The 16290-nt window shown below is 41.5% G+C and overlaps 1 protein-coding gene across 2 annotated transcripts in view; it reads left to right on the forward strand.

Annotated features, from left to right (window-relative positions):
- The first annotated feature begins 2032 nt into the window (after window positions 1-2032).
- Window positions 2033-16290, forward strand: part of galnt2 (UDP-N-acetyl-alpha-D-galactosamine:polypeptide N-acetylgalactosaminyltransferase 2) — a 48128-nt gene continuing 33870 nt past the window's right edge. The window contains exon 1 of one of the 2 annotated variants that reach the window (XM_019895882.1): window positions 2033-2606. In XM_019895882.1, coding sequence (XP_019751441.1) covers window positions 2511-2606 — 96 coding nt within the window. In that variant the 5' untranslated portion in view covers window positions 2033-2510. The remainder of the gene's footprint in view (window positions 2607-16290) is intronic. The other variant, XM_019895884.1, reaches the window with a different exon arrangement.

Below are 16290 nucleotides of genomic sequence, written 5' to 3' on the forward strand. Positions count from 1 at the left end.
ACAAAAGTAGTGATAAACCTGCAGAGCTCCTTATCTGTGAGCTCGCCTAAAAACAAGACTGCGACATCACCGAACTATGACAAGAAGCATGGTGGCAACTTTGACCTTATTTTTCTTCAGCTTGAACTGGGACTTTAGTCAAGGTGGCGAGACTTATGAGCACTTGCAGATAATCAATTTGGTCCAAAAACATTCCCGTTTGCTTGAAAGCTGAAGCTGAGGAGAAAGTTCACATTTCAACAAAAGAATGGCTTGATCAGAAGAACTTGAAAATGTTGGAATGGCCCAGTCAGAGCCCAGACCTAAATCCACCTGAAAATTGGGGGGTGAGAGTGGGTAAATGTCAAGATGTGCTGTGCTGATAAACTCTCACCAAAAATGACCCATTTCATCAACAACAACAACAAAATTGAACTTCAAATACACAGTATTAAGTCGATGATATGCTGTGAGAAATGGTTAGACTCCCACACTGGAAATTGGGCCATTGCAATTAAAAATATGACTGCCAGTGGTTCATGACATGAAACGCTTTGCTTGGGCAACAGCTCCTGTTTATTTTTTGTTTGTGACACCGCAAGTATGATTTTGGGACATTTTTAATGTAAACGATAAAAAGGAGCGCAGAATCTCTGTCCTCCTCTTTGGTTTGTATTCTTTAGTTGCTTCTGAAAAAAGTTACACACATTTTCCAGGTTACATTATTAAACCAATTACTGTATCTCCAGTCTACTGAATGTAGAAAATAAATGAAACACCTTGTGATATGGCTCTCGCATTAGCTGGATACAGTGTCATAACTTGTCAAGCCATGGAATATAGCCTTTATTAGTCTCACAATGGGAAAATTTACAAAAAAAAAAAAAACGGAAAAAAGCACGCCACCATTTGGTGAGCTTCCTGGGAGAGATGGACTTGATTTTGGGTAAAATTTCAGGCTCACGAAACCATTTACAGATGAACTTCAATTGGCATTGTCTCAACTCGGATGTGTGTCTCATTGTTCAGTGTTTCAGTGCCATTCGTGTTCTTCAATGGCAAAATTTTCAACTGTTTGCTGCATTAACATTTTCGAGAAGTCCGCTTCTGTGCCTTTCTGAGACTCTCCCAGTCTTTCTGTATCCCTGTTGGAACCTGCTGTTGACACCGCGACGCTATACGCTCAGTATCCCTCATTAATGATGATATTGGGATTTATGGCATGAGTTTTATTATTTATTTCATTTTTTGGGTACGTGTAAATAGACATTTTATCCAACCATGAGAGAAAGCCTGTACCGATAAAAACATTCACAATTTTTGTAATTTTAGTAATAATTTTCCCACCACAGTTGAAGCCGTTATTTATTTATTTTCTCCAAAGTTGATATGACTTTTAAGTGAATAGACGTTTACAAGGTTGCTATCTTTCAAGATAAGTGTCTGACCCTGACAAGGAAACATTGCGTGGACTGACAAGGCATGTTTTTTTCCACACTTTCCTCTATAATATACAGTATAAACAACCGAATACAACTGAGTGAAATACCTCATGCTTTAAGGTTACTCTTATTTCCTGATTTTTTTCTGTCTTTCCTGTCTTTTTTTTTTTTATTTACTAGTCGGACTGACTCCTTAAGGGGAAATCTGACATCCTCCTAACTGTTTTTAGGATGTCCTGGTCAGAGGGCACACAGCCAAGGTCTTCTTTTACCTCCTCCAACAGAACTCTGATGTGTTTGTAAAGCGGCTCATGCTGAAAATAACATTTTGTCACTTTTAGCCTCAAACAATGTTAAAAAAGATGGTGTGAATTTTAAGTACATTGTAGTTTGCACATTTCCCAGAATTTTGTCAACTTTGAGAAATGGATGGATGGATGGAAGTTGCAGTACAAGTCAAAATGTCCCCCCTCTGAGATGGATAAAATCAAGTGGACTTTTCTGCTTAATTCAGATTCCACAAGCGCGATATTACTCCGCATGGCGTTTTTAGACTAGTGGGGGCACATAGAACATATTCTTATTAAGAAAATATTTGACTTGATTCTTGCCTTGTCCAATTTGCCCAATGTGTCTCTAGCGCCCCTGACGTACCTACAGAATACAGCAGCAGACAGCCTGTAGCACACGCACACAGATCCTCGCTCGCTGCTGCAAGAGCTGAGCTGCAAACTAAAAACGCTCACTACAATAATTTCCTCCAACATTCACCCGTCTCTTTCCCATTCGACTTTATCAAGATCCGCCCCTCGACGAGCTTGCAGCATCGAACCCTCCTCCACAACTGGGTTATCCGACGTTTGATTGGATTACAGCGGGTTAGCCTTTGCCCTCTCACCCCCGTTGCTGAATTTTGGCTAGCTGCTTCCTGCTCCCCCAGGAGGACCGTGAACCGAGCGGCGAAGCGCCCTGCGCGAATACGACAGACCGGGACGAGTCGCCGTTCCCCCACTACTACCATTACCACTACCAGAAGCAGCGAGCCACCGAACACTCGGCAGGCGGACGAGGCGAGACGAGAAGACAGCCATGCGTAGGAAATCGAGGATATTGTTATGTTTTGCGGTGCTGTGGGTGCTGGGGATCGCCTACTACTTCTACTCGGGGACGGCGTTGGGGCGAAAGGTAAGACTGTCTCCTTTTCATATTGATCAACCCATTCTCTTCGGTGGGACAAAGCGGCGATAGAGCGCCGTTCCAGGGACTCCTCTGCCCGCTTGATGCTCTCGGTTATGGCCGCGCCGGTGATGTGTAAAACGAATCGAAGGCCCCGTTCGTATCGATAGATTGGCTTGAAGTTATAATTGAAAGGATTGTCAGTGTTGCGGGACTAGCCAGTGAACTTGCACCAACCTCCCGCCGGCTGTTGTCCCGTGGCAGCGGGAGAGAGTCACGGTCAGTACTGATCGGCGTGTCTTCCCGGGCGGGTGTCTTGGTGGGAGGCTGCTGGCCTGGTTCACAGGGCAGGCCGGTGGGGGGCTTCGCATGTGGAATGAAGAACGTCAGCACCTAAACGGAGAACAGGAAGTGATCCATAGCATTCAAGTGGGAGCGAACGTGTCTGAAAGATGAACGTTATTATTAATACAATTTATTATTATATACAGTACTAGTCAAAAGTTTGGAAACACTCTCTGAGTCAGCAATTTCCCACATTTTTATTAATACTTGTAGTCATCGTCATTATGAATATGAAGAAATGTTGATGGAATGATTTGGTAAACAAAAATTGTTAATCAGAATGTTTTATGATTTGAATTCTTAAAAGTAGATGAGCGCTTTGCATATCTTGGTATTTTCTCAGTCAGCTTCCTGATGTGGTTGATGCGTATGAGCTGGAATGACTTTTAGTTCACAGCTGTGCATAATCAAGAGTTAATAGCTTGATTTTGTTGATCTCTTAATGTGTCTTTCCAAACTTGTGACTGATACTGTATGTCGGCCTAACAGTGAAGTCTGCGTGTCGTCTCAGTGGCTAAAATAGATGTAAGTACGGAGCGCCAGTTGGCATGTTTAGGCAGCTGGTATTAAAAAAATAAAATAATAATATTAATAATAATAATGGACACGATCTGCTCCCCTATGTACTGCACATATATATAGTGATTTTAAACAGCATTTAAAAAATATATAATTTTATATATATATATATATATATATATATAGACCTACCTGTGGATAAAATAGTGAGCGTGGAGACTCGGTGGCCAAAATATGCTTGAGTAAGTTGTGCGCACTTTAGCAGTGAATTAGGATCACTAAATGTGCACAGTGGTGGTAAAAAAAGATGATAAATTAAAATGGATACAACTCGAGATATTGAATAAATGGCATAAAAAAAAAATCAAGAACGTGTTTTGTCACATTTAATTATTAAAGTTGTACATGTGGCCCGGTTGAGCCAGCATCAGTGCAATTTGGGTGGCCTAAACTTCGTTACATGGTGGCCCAGGGCCATTCTTAATGTCGGAACCTGATATAGGACCTGTGATTGACCGGTGACCAGTCCTGGCTATAGTCCACCTTTTGCCTAAAATCAGATGGGATAGGCCCCAACCGTCAAGTTAAACCAAAAAAACTCCCAACAAAGACTAAAGATTGTGACCGTAATCATGCCAGCTACACCTTCACTCTTTTTCATCCATCCTCACGCACACGAACAGATGGAGGTTGTCATGCATTATGCTAATCTCCTCATTAGGGGCAATTACAGGTTTTGTTTCTGAACCAGTAACCTGCTGACTACAACTGGGTGACTTGGATGGTCACCTTAATCCGTAAAATGATGCAAACCTATGCTGTACTGTGTCCCAGAATGTGTTACTTGTATGTCATCCCACCTGATGACACCTTCCTCTTTGATCAGTCATGTGGCAGTTTGAATACTGCCCCTCTCTTTTTGCGCGCGCGCACACACACACACACACACAAAGCTGGCCTTTGAACAGGGGTGTAGTCTTTTTTTTATATCCCCCCACCCCCCACCTCCTCTTGTGCTTAGACTAGCACATGTTGTAAATGGATAGTAAACATCCTTCAAGAATCCGCATGCGTGTGTGTGTGTGTGTGTGTGGGGGGGGGGCACTCTGCAAGGGTAGTTGTAGGCACAGCAAGTGCATTTGTGTGTGTGAGAACATCCCGTGTGTATTCCACCTGTTTCTTGTCTGGTCATATCAGCCTCTGTATGTTTGCATCGCTCCAGTCAACCACATTAGCCACTTTACTTTCCCATTAGGTTGATAAGCATGTGTGCATGCATGTTTCATGCTTGTTAAGGAGTTCAGAGTGGCAGCAATGCCTTGTTCAAGTTGATTTGGAATTTGGATGATGGGCTGCATATTTTAAAAGGGTGTGGACATTTGAATCAATCGCGCCATTCTTGTTGATAACCAAATAGTGTAATATGCGAGTTACACCTTATCACGGGTTTTTTAATGAAAAGATAATTTGAGTTTTGTGCCCATCCGTAATTCTAAATTGCCGAACGCAAATGCTGTCGTTGAACAGACTGTGTGGCATTGCTCGTCTATGGTGCGTCCTTATTTGATCCTGACTGGGCAACTCTTCTATTCAACTGCATTAAATTCACAAATTGAACCTGGACAGGATTAATCACTGAATGAATAATTTTATGGAAAACATAAGACGTCGACCATTTGACAGAAAAGTAAATTCATTTTTTTTAGACGCTCAATCTCTTCACTGCTTACATATCCTGGATTTATCTAAAGTGACAATCCATACCTAGTGAGTCCAGATTGTGGATTTTCAAATATAGCAGTTCTCAACATTTACATTATCTGTGTCTTTTTGTTTTTCCCCAAAATACAGCAACTGTGGTATCGTAGAAAACTGAAAAAAAAAAGCAAAGAATGGGCTAAATTGGAATCACTAGCATTTGACGGCAGTAGCTTTTCTGTTAGGATTTGGACTTTGGAACCCACATATATTCAGAAGTGTAATTCGAAATGTGCTGTTTCTGAAACATTGCTTGTCTTCCTGTAATAGATAGCCAGATTCTGATAAAATAGCCATTGTTGGATGCCTTCCAATGTTGTCCTTTGTTTTTTCTGCTGTGTTGGTCGTCCCTGTTGAATTTATTGCCAGGTTTTCACTGTGTCACGCTGCTATATTGTCACGACATTTGTGTAGCTGACGCACCTATCTCCATCACGCCTACACAGCCTGTGGGGAAACACAAGCCAAATTGGTGTTTACCATTCCAAAACCATGCCACGATGAGCTTGATTATACTGTACCACTTGATGAAAACTTGGCGTATGTCAGTGTTTGTCTTGGTCATCGTCTGTGAAAACAGCCATAATTGGATTCTTTCGTAAGGATGAAGACTTCAGGACCCAAACAAAAAATGCTTCTGATGGTGACATCGCTATCTTGTACGGAATAAAGTAAACGCAGTGGTCCAAGTAAATCTTTTGAGGTTGGCTGTCCATAATTAAAACTGTAAAAGTATCCATAATTATGTGATGTTTTGTTACGAGTTGCAGCACCTCAACCTGGACATCTTACAAAGCCCTCTTTGCTGATGCATCGTGGTACACAGGAGATGGGTGTTGCAAAATCTTTTCCAGGATACCCTTCCTGAATTCGCCGACAAGCATGTTTTGCTTTCTGCCAACCCTTGTGAGCGTAGCGTCTACTTTCATGCTAATCAGGGCTGTGAGGGGGGAAGCTCAGTGCCAGAATTGTAGCGAGCCGCGGGAAAAGCCAACAGACTTCATTAACATTGTCAGCTGTTCGAGCAAAGCCGCAGATGTTTGGCAAACCAAAGAAAACTACTTTTTCCATCCTCAGACGAAGCATCGTGAACATGTGACCTACATCTTTTTTGCAAATACAGTGGAAACTTTAAAGTTCAATGCTTCTGAGGTTGTGCAGATTTGGAATTCGGTTTTGTGTGTGTGATTTGTTTCGTCTTTGACTTTTTGTGGGTTTTATTTTCGTTGTGGGTGATACCAAGCGAGACCTTTACACCCCTCACAGCCACTAAATTCATCAGAGCATTGATTCTGAGTGTTATTTTATTACAAAGTGATTGTCGGTAAACGTACATGGGAAGAGCTGAAAAAAGATGTCCCAAAAGTTACATCAAGTAACCAGACTCACATCTAAAGCAGTATAAGTCCAGTGTTACTTGTGATCAAAGTTAATGTGTGTTTTGTTTTCTTTTCACATCCGCAGCATGTTGATGGATGGGGCAGGGGAGGGGGGGGTGAGAGAACAACAAAACAAAACAAATCTTGCTGGGCATCCATGGCATTCACTGTTTGGCACGTTTGCTTCTCCCGTCTCCGTTTATTGTTTAATGACCATCCTGTTTTGTCGATGGTAACCTGGAACAGTGATGCGGTGCTTTTGGGAACATGATGTAAACGTTAGCATCGGTGAATCACACGCACATCCTCAAGTGCTGATGTGATAGCCTTCCAAACTAAAAATGGGTCACCAGAGCAGTGAATTTTACAAGCGTGCTGGGCCTAGCCGGTGGCTTGGATGCACTTGCTTGTGGTGGCTGAGGCTTCAGAACTCAACACACACGTGAGGTGGTGCAGAACGTTGGCCAGTCCAAAACTTCAGTGCAAAAAGTTTAATCTTTTCTGTCTGACAGGTATCTTGGTTCTTCCTCCTGCCCGTACATGTCTCAAACTCGAGCTTTATCATAAGATCTGCTATTTTATTGTAGGCGGTGTGACCTCTCTTGCTTATTTAAAGCAAACATGAGTAGAAAAGTGGCGTATATGCCCCCACAGCATCATCACCCTCCTCCACAGTGAAGTATGATTTCAGATGTTGTCCCTTATGGCTTGCTGGAGTTAGTCACAGCACGCACACGCACGCACGCACGCACACACACACACACACACACACACACACACACACACACACACACACACACACACACACTACTTTAGCAGTTCAGTGTTACACTAATGAGAAAATAGCGTGCAATTTTAGCCTGTGAGCACAACCAGTATTGGCAGTTTGCTGAATGGAGCCATCACTCAATCAATAAAATACAGTGATGAAGGTCTTGATGATGACGCGGGCAGATGACTGCAATTCTGACATTGTTGGAATAAAGAATGCGTCAGTAAGAGACTGGTGGAATGCTGTTGAATCATAGATTCCTCTATGCCATCACTGGGTGTGGTACCACAAAAGCAAACAAGTAAAGTGAGGCACGCCGTACACCGAGCGACAGACGGAACTGCTGCACATTGTGCGGGGTTCGTCAGCCACTGGTTTTGTTGCATCATAAGTGAACGGCATTGCAATGTCGCACATGTAACGACCAATCAAATATTATAAGAGCTCCCACAAAAAAAAAAAAAGAGAACAAATCTGACAATATGAAAAAATGGAATATTGATTGTAATTCAGTAAAATAGCAAAGTCATCCCACCACCATTGTTGTTCTTGGTATATGTCATCTTGTATTGAATGAGAGAAAGCCCAAATTATTTACAGTTGGAGCTCTTAATGTTCACTCATGCATCGAGGGACTTTTTTCTGTTTGGTATTGAAATGTCCGACTGTATTTGAATGCACCTTGCGTCTCGCCGTGTCGTGACAACCTACACAGGCAAACAGCATTGCCTCTTCTGTCCTTCTTTGTTGGTCAGTTGAGGTAGAGCCTGTGTGTTACAGCATCCTTCATGAAGCCAGATTTTATCCTTCTGCTTTTTCCAAGAAGACCAACCATCTTGTTACTGAATGTTGAATTCCTCTGAGGGAGAGCACACACTTGTCATGTCGTCCGTTGTGGCGAGAGCACTGAAATGACGAATAAATGACAAGTGTTACTCATCTCATTTCAACATCCTGCGTGTCGCTGACCTCCGCTCACAGCTGGCAGAGTGTGATAAAGTTTTAATTGAGTTTCTAGTGAACTCTTACTGCAGGGTTTATTTAAATTGTTGACAGTTGAAAACATGCAGTCGCCTTTTTTAATGCAATAATCTGCCCGAGGCCGAACAGCATTTAGCATTCTACCAGATGACCAAGACGAACTTGGCGTGTGACAAACATTACAACACACATTGATCCGCTGTTGCAATAATGTGATTAAAAAGCAGGCTGGGTCAGCATACGGTATGCATCACGCACACATTGTATCTCTTAGCTCAAATCTGTCTGCCCTGCCATATGCTGTTTGAGCTTTATATGAGCAGACATCCATCCAGACATATCTTTATCCGAATCTCACCTGGTGACGTCTGCGTATATGTGTTGCATCCAGGTCCCGGTTGTCCATCATATTGCTGACTTTATACACCTGCCTCAGGCTCCAGCGTAGATGACTGGAGCGCACATCATCTTTCAATTTTCAGGATCCATCCACCACATTACACCAGTCTTGCAGCAGATCCCATGGCTGCTGGATAAATTTAGAACGCGTTTGAAAACCCCGCTTCCTTTTGAGGACATTCATAACCTCACCATCCCACACCTGTCTGACATTGTACAGATTGCGAGATGCGGTGGCATCCTTCGATCCTCATCTTCTCTGTACCTCCTGCCTGCCTCATCACTGCGGGGAGCAGAGCATTCAGTCGCTGTGCAGCACAGACTCCATTTCTCTCTTCAAAGCCAAAATCAAAACATACTCGTTAAGAATGTGATCTCGCTTTTTGTATTGAACTTTCTGGTGTGCTCACTTTCTACCTTGATTTAAGTGTTTCTTGAATGGTGTGCCCCTATGCACTGAAAATAACATGCGCTATAAAACGGTAGAACCGCTGAAGGTGACCCTGAGGTTCTGTTGTACAGTTACAAATTTCAAAAAGACTTTGAAAAATGAGCCACAAATGGAATTGTCTTGTGGCAACATTCATCAAGCATAATTTACACGTTTGCATTCGAAGCAGCGAAACTTCAGTGTCACCAAACGTGTTATCAAAGTTAAGGAAGAGTGATAAGTCCTAATGTACAATGGTTAAGGTCCAGGACCATTCACACTTTATTTTTTAGATGAATTGAGGGGTGTGAGACATGACACACGTGATAACTTCGTCATCCTTCATAAAAGCTTGGACTTTAAACCACCATTCAAATTGCATCACACAAGTATAAAAAAAAAAAAGAAACAGGCTGTTTCATACACACAAGTCAGTAAAAGCGCTATGTTGCCTTTACTTCATTCAGCAGAAAAAATAGTCCTTATTACTGCACTCAATAATAACAATGTTTTATTTTTCCTCAGTCAATGAAAGCCGGAAAAATGTGTAAGTAATGCATGATGCCTTAATGGAGACAGACATCACATCAACTAAATTGTTTTGCAAATAACATATAATCTTGGTGGCAACACACTACTAATAAACTCTAAGGCGTAATATTGACCCAGTTGTGCATGTGTAAAAACAAAATTGCCCATCCATATTTCGTCATTGGCCAGCGGCCTCCCTGCCTGTCTGTCATCATCGGGCCGTCATTATTTCATGACAGCCCAGTCAGTCACACTGCTATCGATATGGAAACCGCACTTCCGTCTTCGCTAAAAATACAGTTTGGCACCACTATTTTCATGAAAAACTGGAGTCATTCGGTGGCGGACCTTCCGTCGGTGCTGATGGACCGCCTACCACCGTATAAACCTTCTAAACATACCTCTTAATGTGCATTTTAGAGGATGGACAAGGGTGCAGTTCTGAGAAAACCACTTTGACAGTCATGCAGAAATGGACTTACCAAACGAATGCATACATTTCCGTTCCAACACACTAATGTACTTCAAGCTTTCACATGGGCCCTGTAAACTTAAATAGTTAACAAAAATTGTTACTGGTATTGGTACTCACCCATCCCTAATTAACAGTTATTAACCTTTTCATACACCAATAATGATAACCTATAAGATTATAAACTGCCCACCGTAGTGACTGATGTCCCTGAAAGGGTTAAAGCCCCCCCCCCCTTTTATTTATTTCTTCATTTTTTATGTGCGACCATCAAGAAAGATGCCTTTTTATTCCAAAAATTCACTGTGGAGTTAATGAAGAGTTTATACCTGGATCCAATCAACTATCTATCTATCTATCTATCTATCTCTCTCTCTCTCTCTCTCTCTCTCTCTCTCTCTCTCTCTCTCTCTCTCTCTCTCCATGGTTTCGTATGGGATTTGCTTTGCAAGTCATTCAGAGATCCGCAAGCATCCAAGAGCAGCTTGTGTTCGAGCGTTGAGGTTCTGCTGTCCTGATTACACGTTGAATGAATTGTAATTGCGTCATGTTGAGCTAGTCCTGCAGCCATACCACTTTTCAGGCTGAGTAAATGGTAAATGGGATGAAATTTGTACAGCGCTATTCCACCTTCAGCGTACCCAGAATTGCTTTTGGGCAAAAGCCGGTTTACTCCATTTACCCGTATTTGTCAGGGTGGTGAAGTGAAATCGGTGTCGTATCGTTTTTACGAGACAGAGTACGAGTCCAGATTTACAATATCAATACAGAAATACAGAAAATCTTTCTTCCATAACTTCCCTCTGGTAAACCGTAAACTTCACTATGACAAAATGTGTACTCACTCACCCACTCGCACAATCTTTTAACAAAGTCGAAAGTCTACACTCAAGTTATAGTGCCAGCTAGGAGAAACTTGTGAAGTGTCTCTTTTACAGCATGTGGAAATGGTTTCAGGAAGCGGACCCGCTGACTCGGCTCGCGGTCTTTAAAAGAGGGAAGAATTATAGTGAAACTTTGGCAGGTTGGCTGATGTTTGATGGACTGGGTCATTTGATGAATTGATGTTAAATGTCATTGGAAACTAAACACACCGATTAATCAGCCCACTGCATCCTGCAAATGTTTGGAATATTTGTGTGTTATGAGACTTGATGGATGGAACTGAGATTCTTGTGACATGTCCCATTTATTCATCAATCTGATGTTGGACTTTACAAACCAAAGTATTCAACATTCTGACAGCACAGAAAATGGAGGCATTCTTTCCACTCATCCATACTGTTATGTTTTTTTGGGGTTGTCAAAATACAGCTTGAATGGTACATGAATAGCTGTCTCTCACAAGTTTAGGAGAAGTAAAGTTTGAACTTCACTCCCCCCTTTTCAAAAATCCTTGAGACAGCGACACTAGCATTTTAGACAGACAGTTATGGTTCTTGGGCACTCGTCTTCGTGACATTTTTTACGAAAAGATATTTTCTGCACCTCTTTTGTCAGAAGCGGGTGTTTTTGGTGAAACCAACCCATCTTCTAGTGCTGATTGCTAAAGAATGGAAAGAGATAGAAACAAACAATTTTTTTTTCAGGTGAAAGGAGATTTGTTTTGGTAGGTTCAGTGCTTACACCGTCACAACGCAAAATTTTGGTGGTCTTCCAAGATCAGTCAAAATGCTCTAAAATGGCTGGCAATACAGGAGACTGCTTTGAAACCATCTTTAACTGAGTGACATAATGAGATTGCATGTGTGATGAACAAGATTTGAGTGTAATCTCAAATCTAGTTCATCTGCCGAGTTCATTATGGCATTATCACAGGGAAGTGTTAAACCAATACAGTATTGCTTGCAGGCCGCTGGTATGATAAGGATCAGGACTGATGATTGAATAATAGTTCAGGATGATGTTCCACAACCTTGTAGTGTGAGGCATGCAAACATATATACAAGTGGGCTTTCAATTACAGTAAGACTTGGAACTTTTGAAGTCAGATTCGGTGTGCAATATATTTCTCTTACGTCCGTATTGTTTCTAAATTATATAACTGGAAAATTTACCCAAATCATCTGAGATCTTTTGAGTCATGCTGAACAGTCTTTGCTTCCCGTTACTTGTTGTTTACAAATTGACCACAGCTGGTATATTCCACTTGCCAGAATAAAAAAGAGCTCGTGTGACTCATTGGACCAAAAACACTTCAAAAGACATCATGGAAAAACCAGTGTTACGGTGACATTCATGTCCATGAGTGAATGGAAGTCATAATGCAAAAAAAGTGGAATGCTCCCCCCGCGGAGAGTACGGTTTCGTTTCAGGGGACCTGCGGACCATTTGAGAAAATTCTCCCCTCAGCCGAGTTAGAGTGGAGTTAGAGTATGTAATTAGCCCTCATTAGATGCCTTACATCTGCTCCTCGCCTGTTGAACATGTTGGTGAATTTAGCGCATTACATTACAGTCAAGGCTGAATACTAGACCACATCAGTCAATCACGACCCAAATGATGGTTTAGTTTTGTTGTTTGACTCCATTTAACAAATTCCAAGCCTTGGTATTTTGGGGGAATAAAGACAGAAAATTCCCACCCACAATCACATGACAGCTACAAGAAATGTGTGTTTTTGAACCATGCCAGCAAGCTGAAGTACATACAAAAAGTTCATGCAATCACTGGGAGTACATGTACACTGCAGACAGAAAGGCCAAAACCATAGGTTTGAATAACACCACAAAACATGTGGTGACGTGCATAGTGGTGATAAATAGTCACAGAAAATGTATATTCGTCCTCAACAAAATAGCAACGCTAGCAATACTAAGCTAGCATTAGCACTGTAAACAACCCGATGTTAGCTAGCGCTGCTACGTTGGTAGCATGAGTTATTGATATGCAATGTAGAATTAATTAAAAATCAAAAAGAGGTATTTAAAAGTACAGTTTGAGCAGAAAGGTTGTCAGTTATCTATGGCTAATGATTGACAAGTTGCCAATCGGTTGTATTTTTTTTCCCCTTGGGCGTGGTGCATTCTTAAACATCTTTCCAACTTCCCTTTAAATGTATTCATAAAAGTGGCTCTGTTTTAGATACATTTCAATTAATACTTAAAAAAAAAACATTGTTACAGAAATCTTCTTATAACTGAATACAAATTTAACTGACAAAAAAGGAAATAATATATGTTAATTTGTAAAAATCTGTGACATAATTTGCCCCTTAATATGAGGTGTCACAATCTGCATTGCGAGTTTCTCCATTGTGAGACAGATAAAGGTTTTTTTCTTCTTCTTTTTCTTCTACAGTACGCACGTTTACTGGCCATTTCATTAGAAACCCCCGCAAAATTGAACCCAATCCGAGACAAGAGCTTTATCCAAAAAAATCCCCATCTGAGATTGAGTTGTTGACCAATTTGGCTCTTATATTGTTGGTTGTGATACTGCCGTTTGTATATTGTTAGAAATCTCTTGCTTTAACCTTTTGAGTTCAAAACTCATAGGTTTGAATGGTACTGTGAAGAGTTGTTGAAAGTGGTTTGACAGGGTGTATCTCTCGACCAAACTCAGCTGGGATGGATTCTGTCTCATTCATGACCCTAAACATGATGAGCAGTAGAACATGGTTGGCTGGATATACTTATTAAAAAGGTGAGTGTACTGGACACTGAACATCATGTAATTTCATAAGGTTAATTTTTGACAAACGGATAACTTTAGGGAAATATAATTGGGGACTTTTAAAGTCCACGAACCAGCGGAAATACATCAATCTAATTCACAACTGTGGTACTGCATATATGATTTCATGTTGGAGTGGAACCAGGGGATCATAGCGTTGACCTGCCAGGAAGCTTACAGTATGTTATGTTGTAGTCATGTCGTGAAATGTTGCTTTGGCTCTGCTGTAACTAGGCGAAGGACAGATGGAGCCTGCTTTATCTCCTGTCAGAGGTTTGCTGTTATGTTTTCAAGCATTTGGGCCGGTGCACGTGTGTTTAATTTAATTAGAGCTGACATATAAATAAGGAAGGATGTTAAGGTTATGAAGATTATATGCACATATTTTGTGTCGAGATTGACAAACACTGTTTATGCAGCGTGCACATAACAACAAACACATGCAAAATAGCCTGATACCGTTTGAATTTCTCAGTGCACCTTTAACACTGACAAAAACACACCTCTCACTGCTAGCTCACAAGAAACGTTTCTCCTTGTATGGCAAAAGAAAATCTTTTCTGGACTTTACGGGATCTCCAGACACCACGTTGAGATATGCTGTTTTTGTGATTTTAGTACTCATCAGCACTGTAACATTTATGACCTCATCCTTGTTCTGGATGCCTGGCAATAGTTTTACTTTTGCCCTTTTCGATGTAAAAATACTTGCATTGTTTTCTCATTCCTATTAGCAGCACTCACCCTAATTTTGCACAATGGGCTCCCATCATGTAGATTGTCTCACACCCAGCAGATACTTAGTTTTTGTGGTGGGCGTAATCACAGAGCGGGAGTGTGGTTGAGGAGGGAACAGTCATTTAGTGTTCTCTGAGAGGAGGATGAGGCAGAAGGGGAGCATCAAAGAAAGCAGAGAGGAAGAGGGGCGGGGGGGTTGGGTGAAGAAAAGAGAGGACGTTTGTGGTTGATGAAAGACTCTGTACAGTCAAGTTAGGTATTTTAAAACCCCGCCCCCACCAGCCTGGCAGCATCGAGGCCAACGCGGTCCCTCGGCTCACGCATATTGGGATGATTCAGCCTTCGTGTCCTGTACCTTGCCAGTGCCTCATTGCTCCTCCTGACGTTCCCTATTGGTCAGTTCCAGCCATTCTCTGCTCTGGTTTCCTCTTAAAACAGGAAGTCAAATCCAAAACTGTTTTAGCCTCACTTGTCTAAACACGGTATTCTGATTAATGTTGTTTGTGGAGTATGAATTAAGCAGAAAAATTGACTGGATTTTAGCCCTATGAAGGGCCTGCCATTTTGCCTTGTACTGACACTTGCTGTCGACTGAAAATGACATCAGTGCCTAAGGGCTCACCTTGCAAATGTCATGCGACCAAACCCAGAAAACTTGACTGTTGACTCGCTTGCAATAAAGTAGTTGTGCAACGTACATCAAGCAGGCCACCAATATTCCTCTGAATACAACTACGGCATTGAAGCAGCACTTGCTTGACAAATGTCAAAATGAGACTTTGCCTTCCCATTAAAAAAAAAAAAAGTAAAAATTTAACATCAATAAATCAAAGCAATTTGTTCAACGATCTTGTAGAAAAATGGCTTATTCCCTCTGATGACCACACTATCATTGTCACAGGCCACACCAGGCCTCGTGTAAAGGGCGCATTAATTTTGATTTCCCATGAACTCTTCACTCTTTGGGGTTCTCCAGCTTTGCGTTGCCCTTCCTTAAATTTCAAGTTTCGATGCCCTTTCATGTCCTCTACTCAAGGGGGGTTTAATCCTACACACTAAACATTAAAAAAAAAAAAAAAACAGCAGCGTGTGTGAATGATTTGCTGCAGTACTACAACAACAGTGTCGTGCATCTGAGTTCTCTTAAGCGAGGCGAACATGCTGGGAGGCAAATGAGCTGATTGTTTTGGTCCCTGGCAGCATCAAGATGTGACTCGGTTCATTTTACTGACTTATGTTCTTGTGTCACAAAAATATTCCTCTATATTGTGAACGTCGCTTTATCCAAACAGAACTTTTTTGATCAGTGACAAAAAAAAAAAAAAGTTGAGAAAATGTACAATGGGTAAAACCTCTTCCCAGTGTAATATCCATTTTTCAATCTTTCTGCTTTTGAAATTGTGCCAAAATGATATTGTGAGACTGTAGGAAACAATTATGCACAGCATGATTGTTGATGATTATGTCCAACTGATTATTCATACGCTCGATGGCTGCGGTGCTTCAAATAGGGAGTGCAAACTTGATTTGGTTGGCATTTTGTTTGGTTGTTTTTCTGAACTTTAAAGAACAAGCCTGAAGGTCGCTTGCTCCATATTTTGTTTTCTGCACGCTCTTGTTTTAGATGGACAATTACGTGTGTGTGTGTGTGTGTGTGTGTGTGTGTGTGTGTGTGTGTGTGTGTGTGTTTATAA

This window comes from Hippocampus comes, unplaced genomic scaffold (assembly GCF_001891065.2).
Source record: "Hippocampus comes isolate QL1 unplaced genomic scaffold, H_comes_QL1_v1.1 scaffold80, whole genome shotgun sequence".
Lineage (NCBI taxonomy): Eukaryota > Metazoa > Chordata > Actinopteri > Syngnathiformes > Syngnathidae > Hippocampus > Hippocampus comes.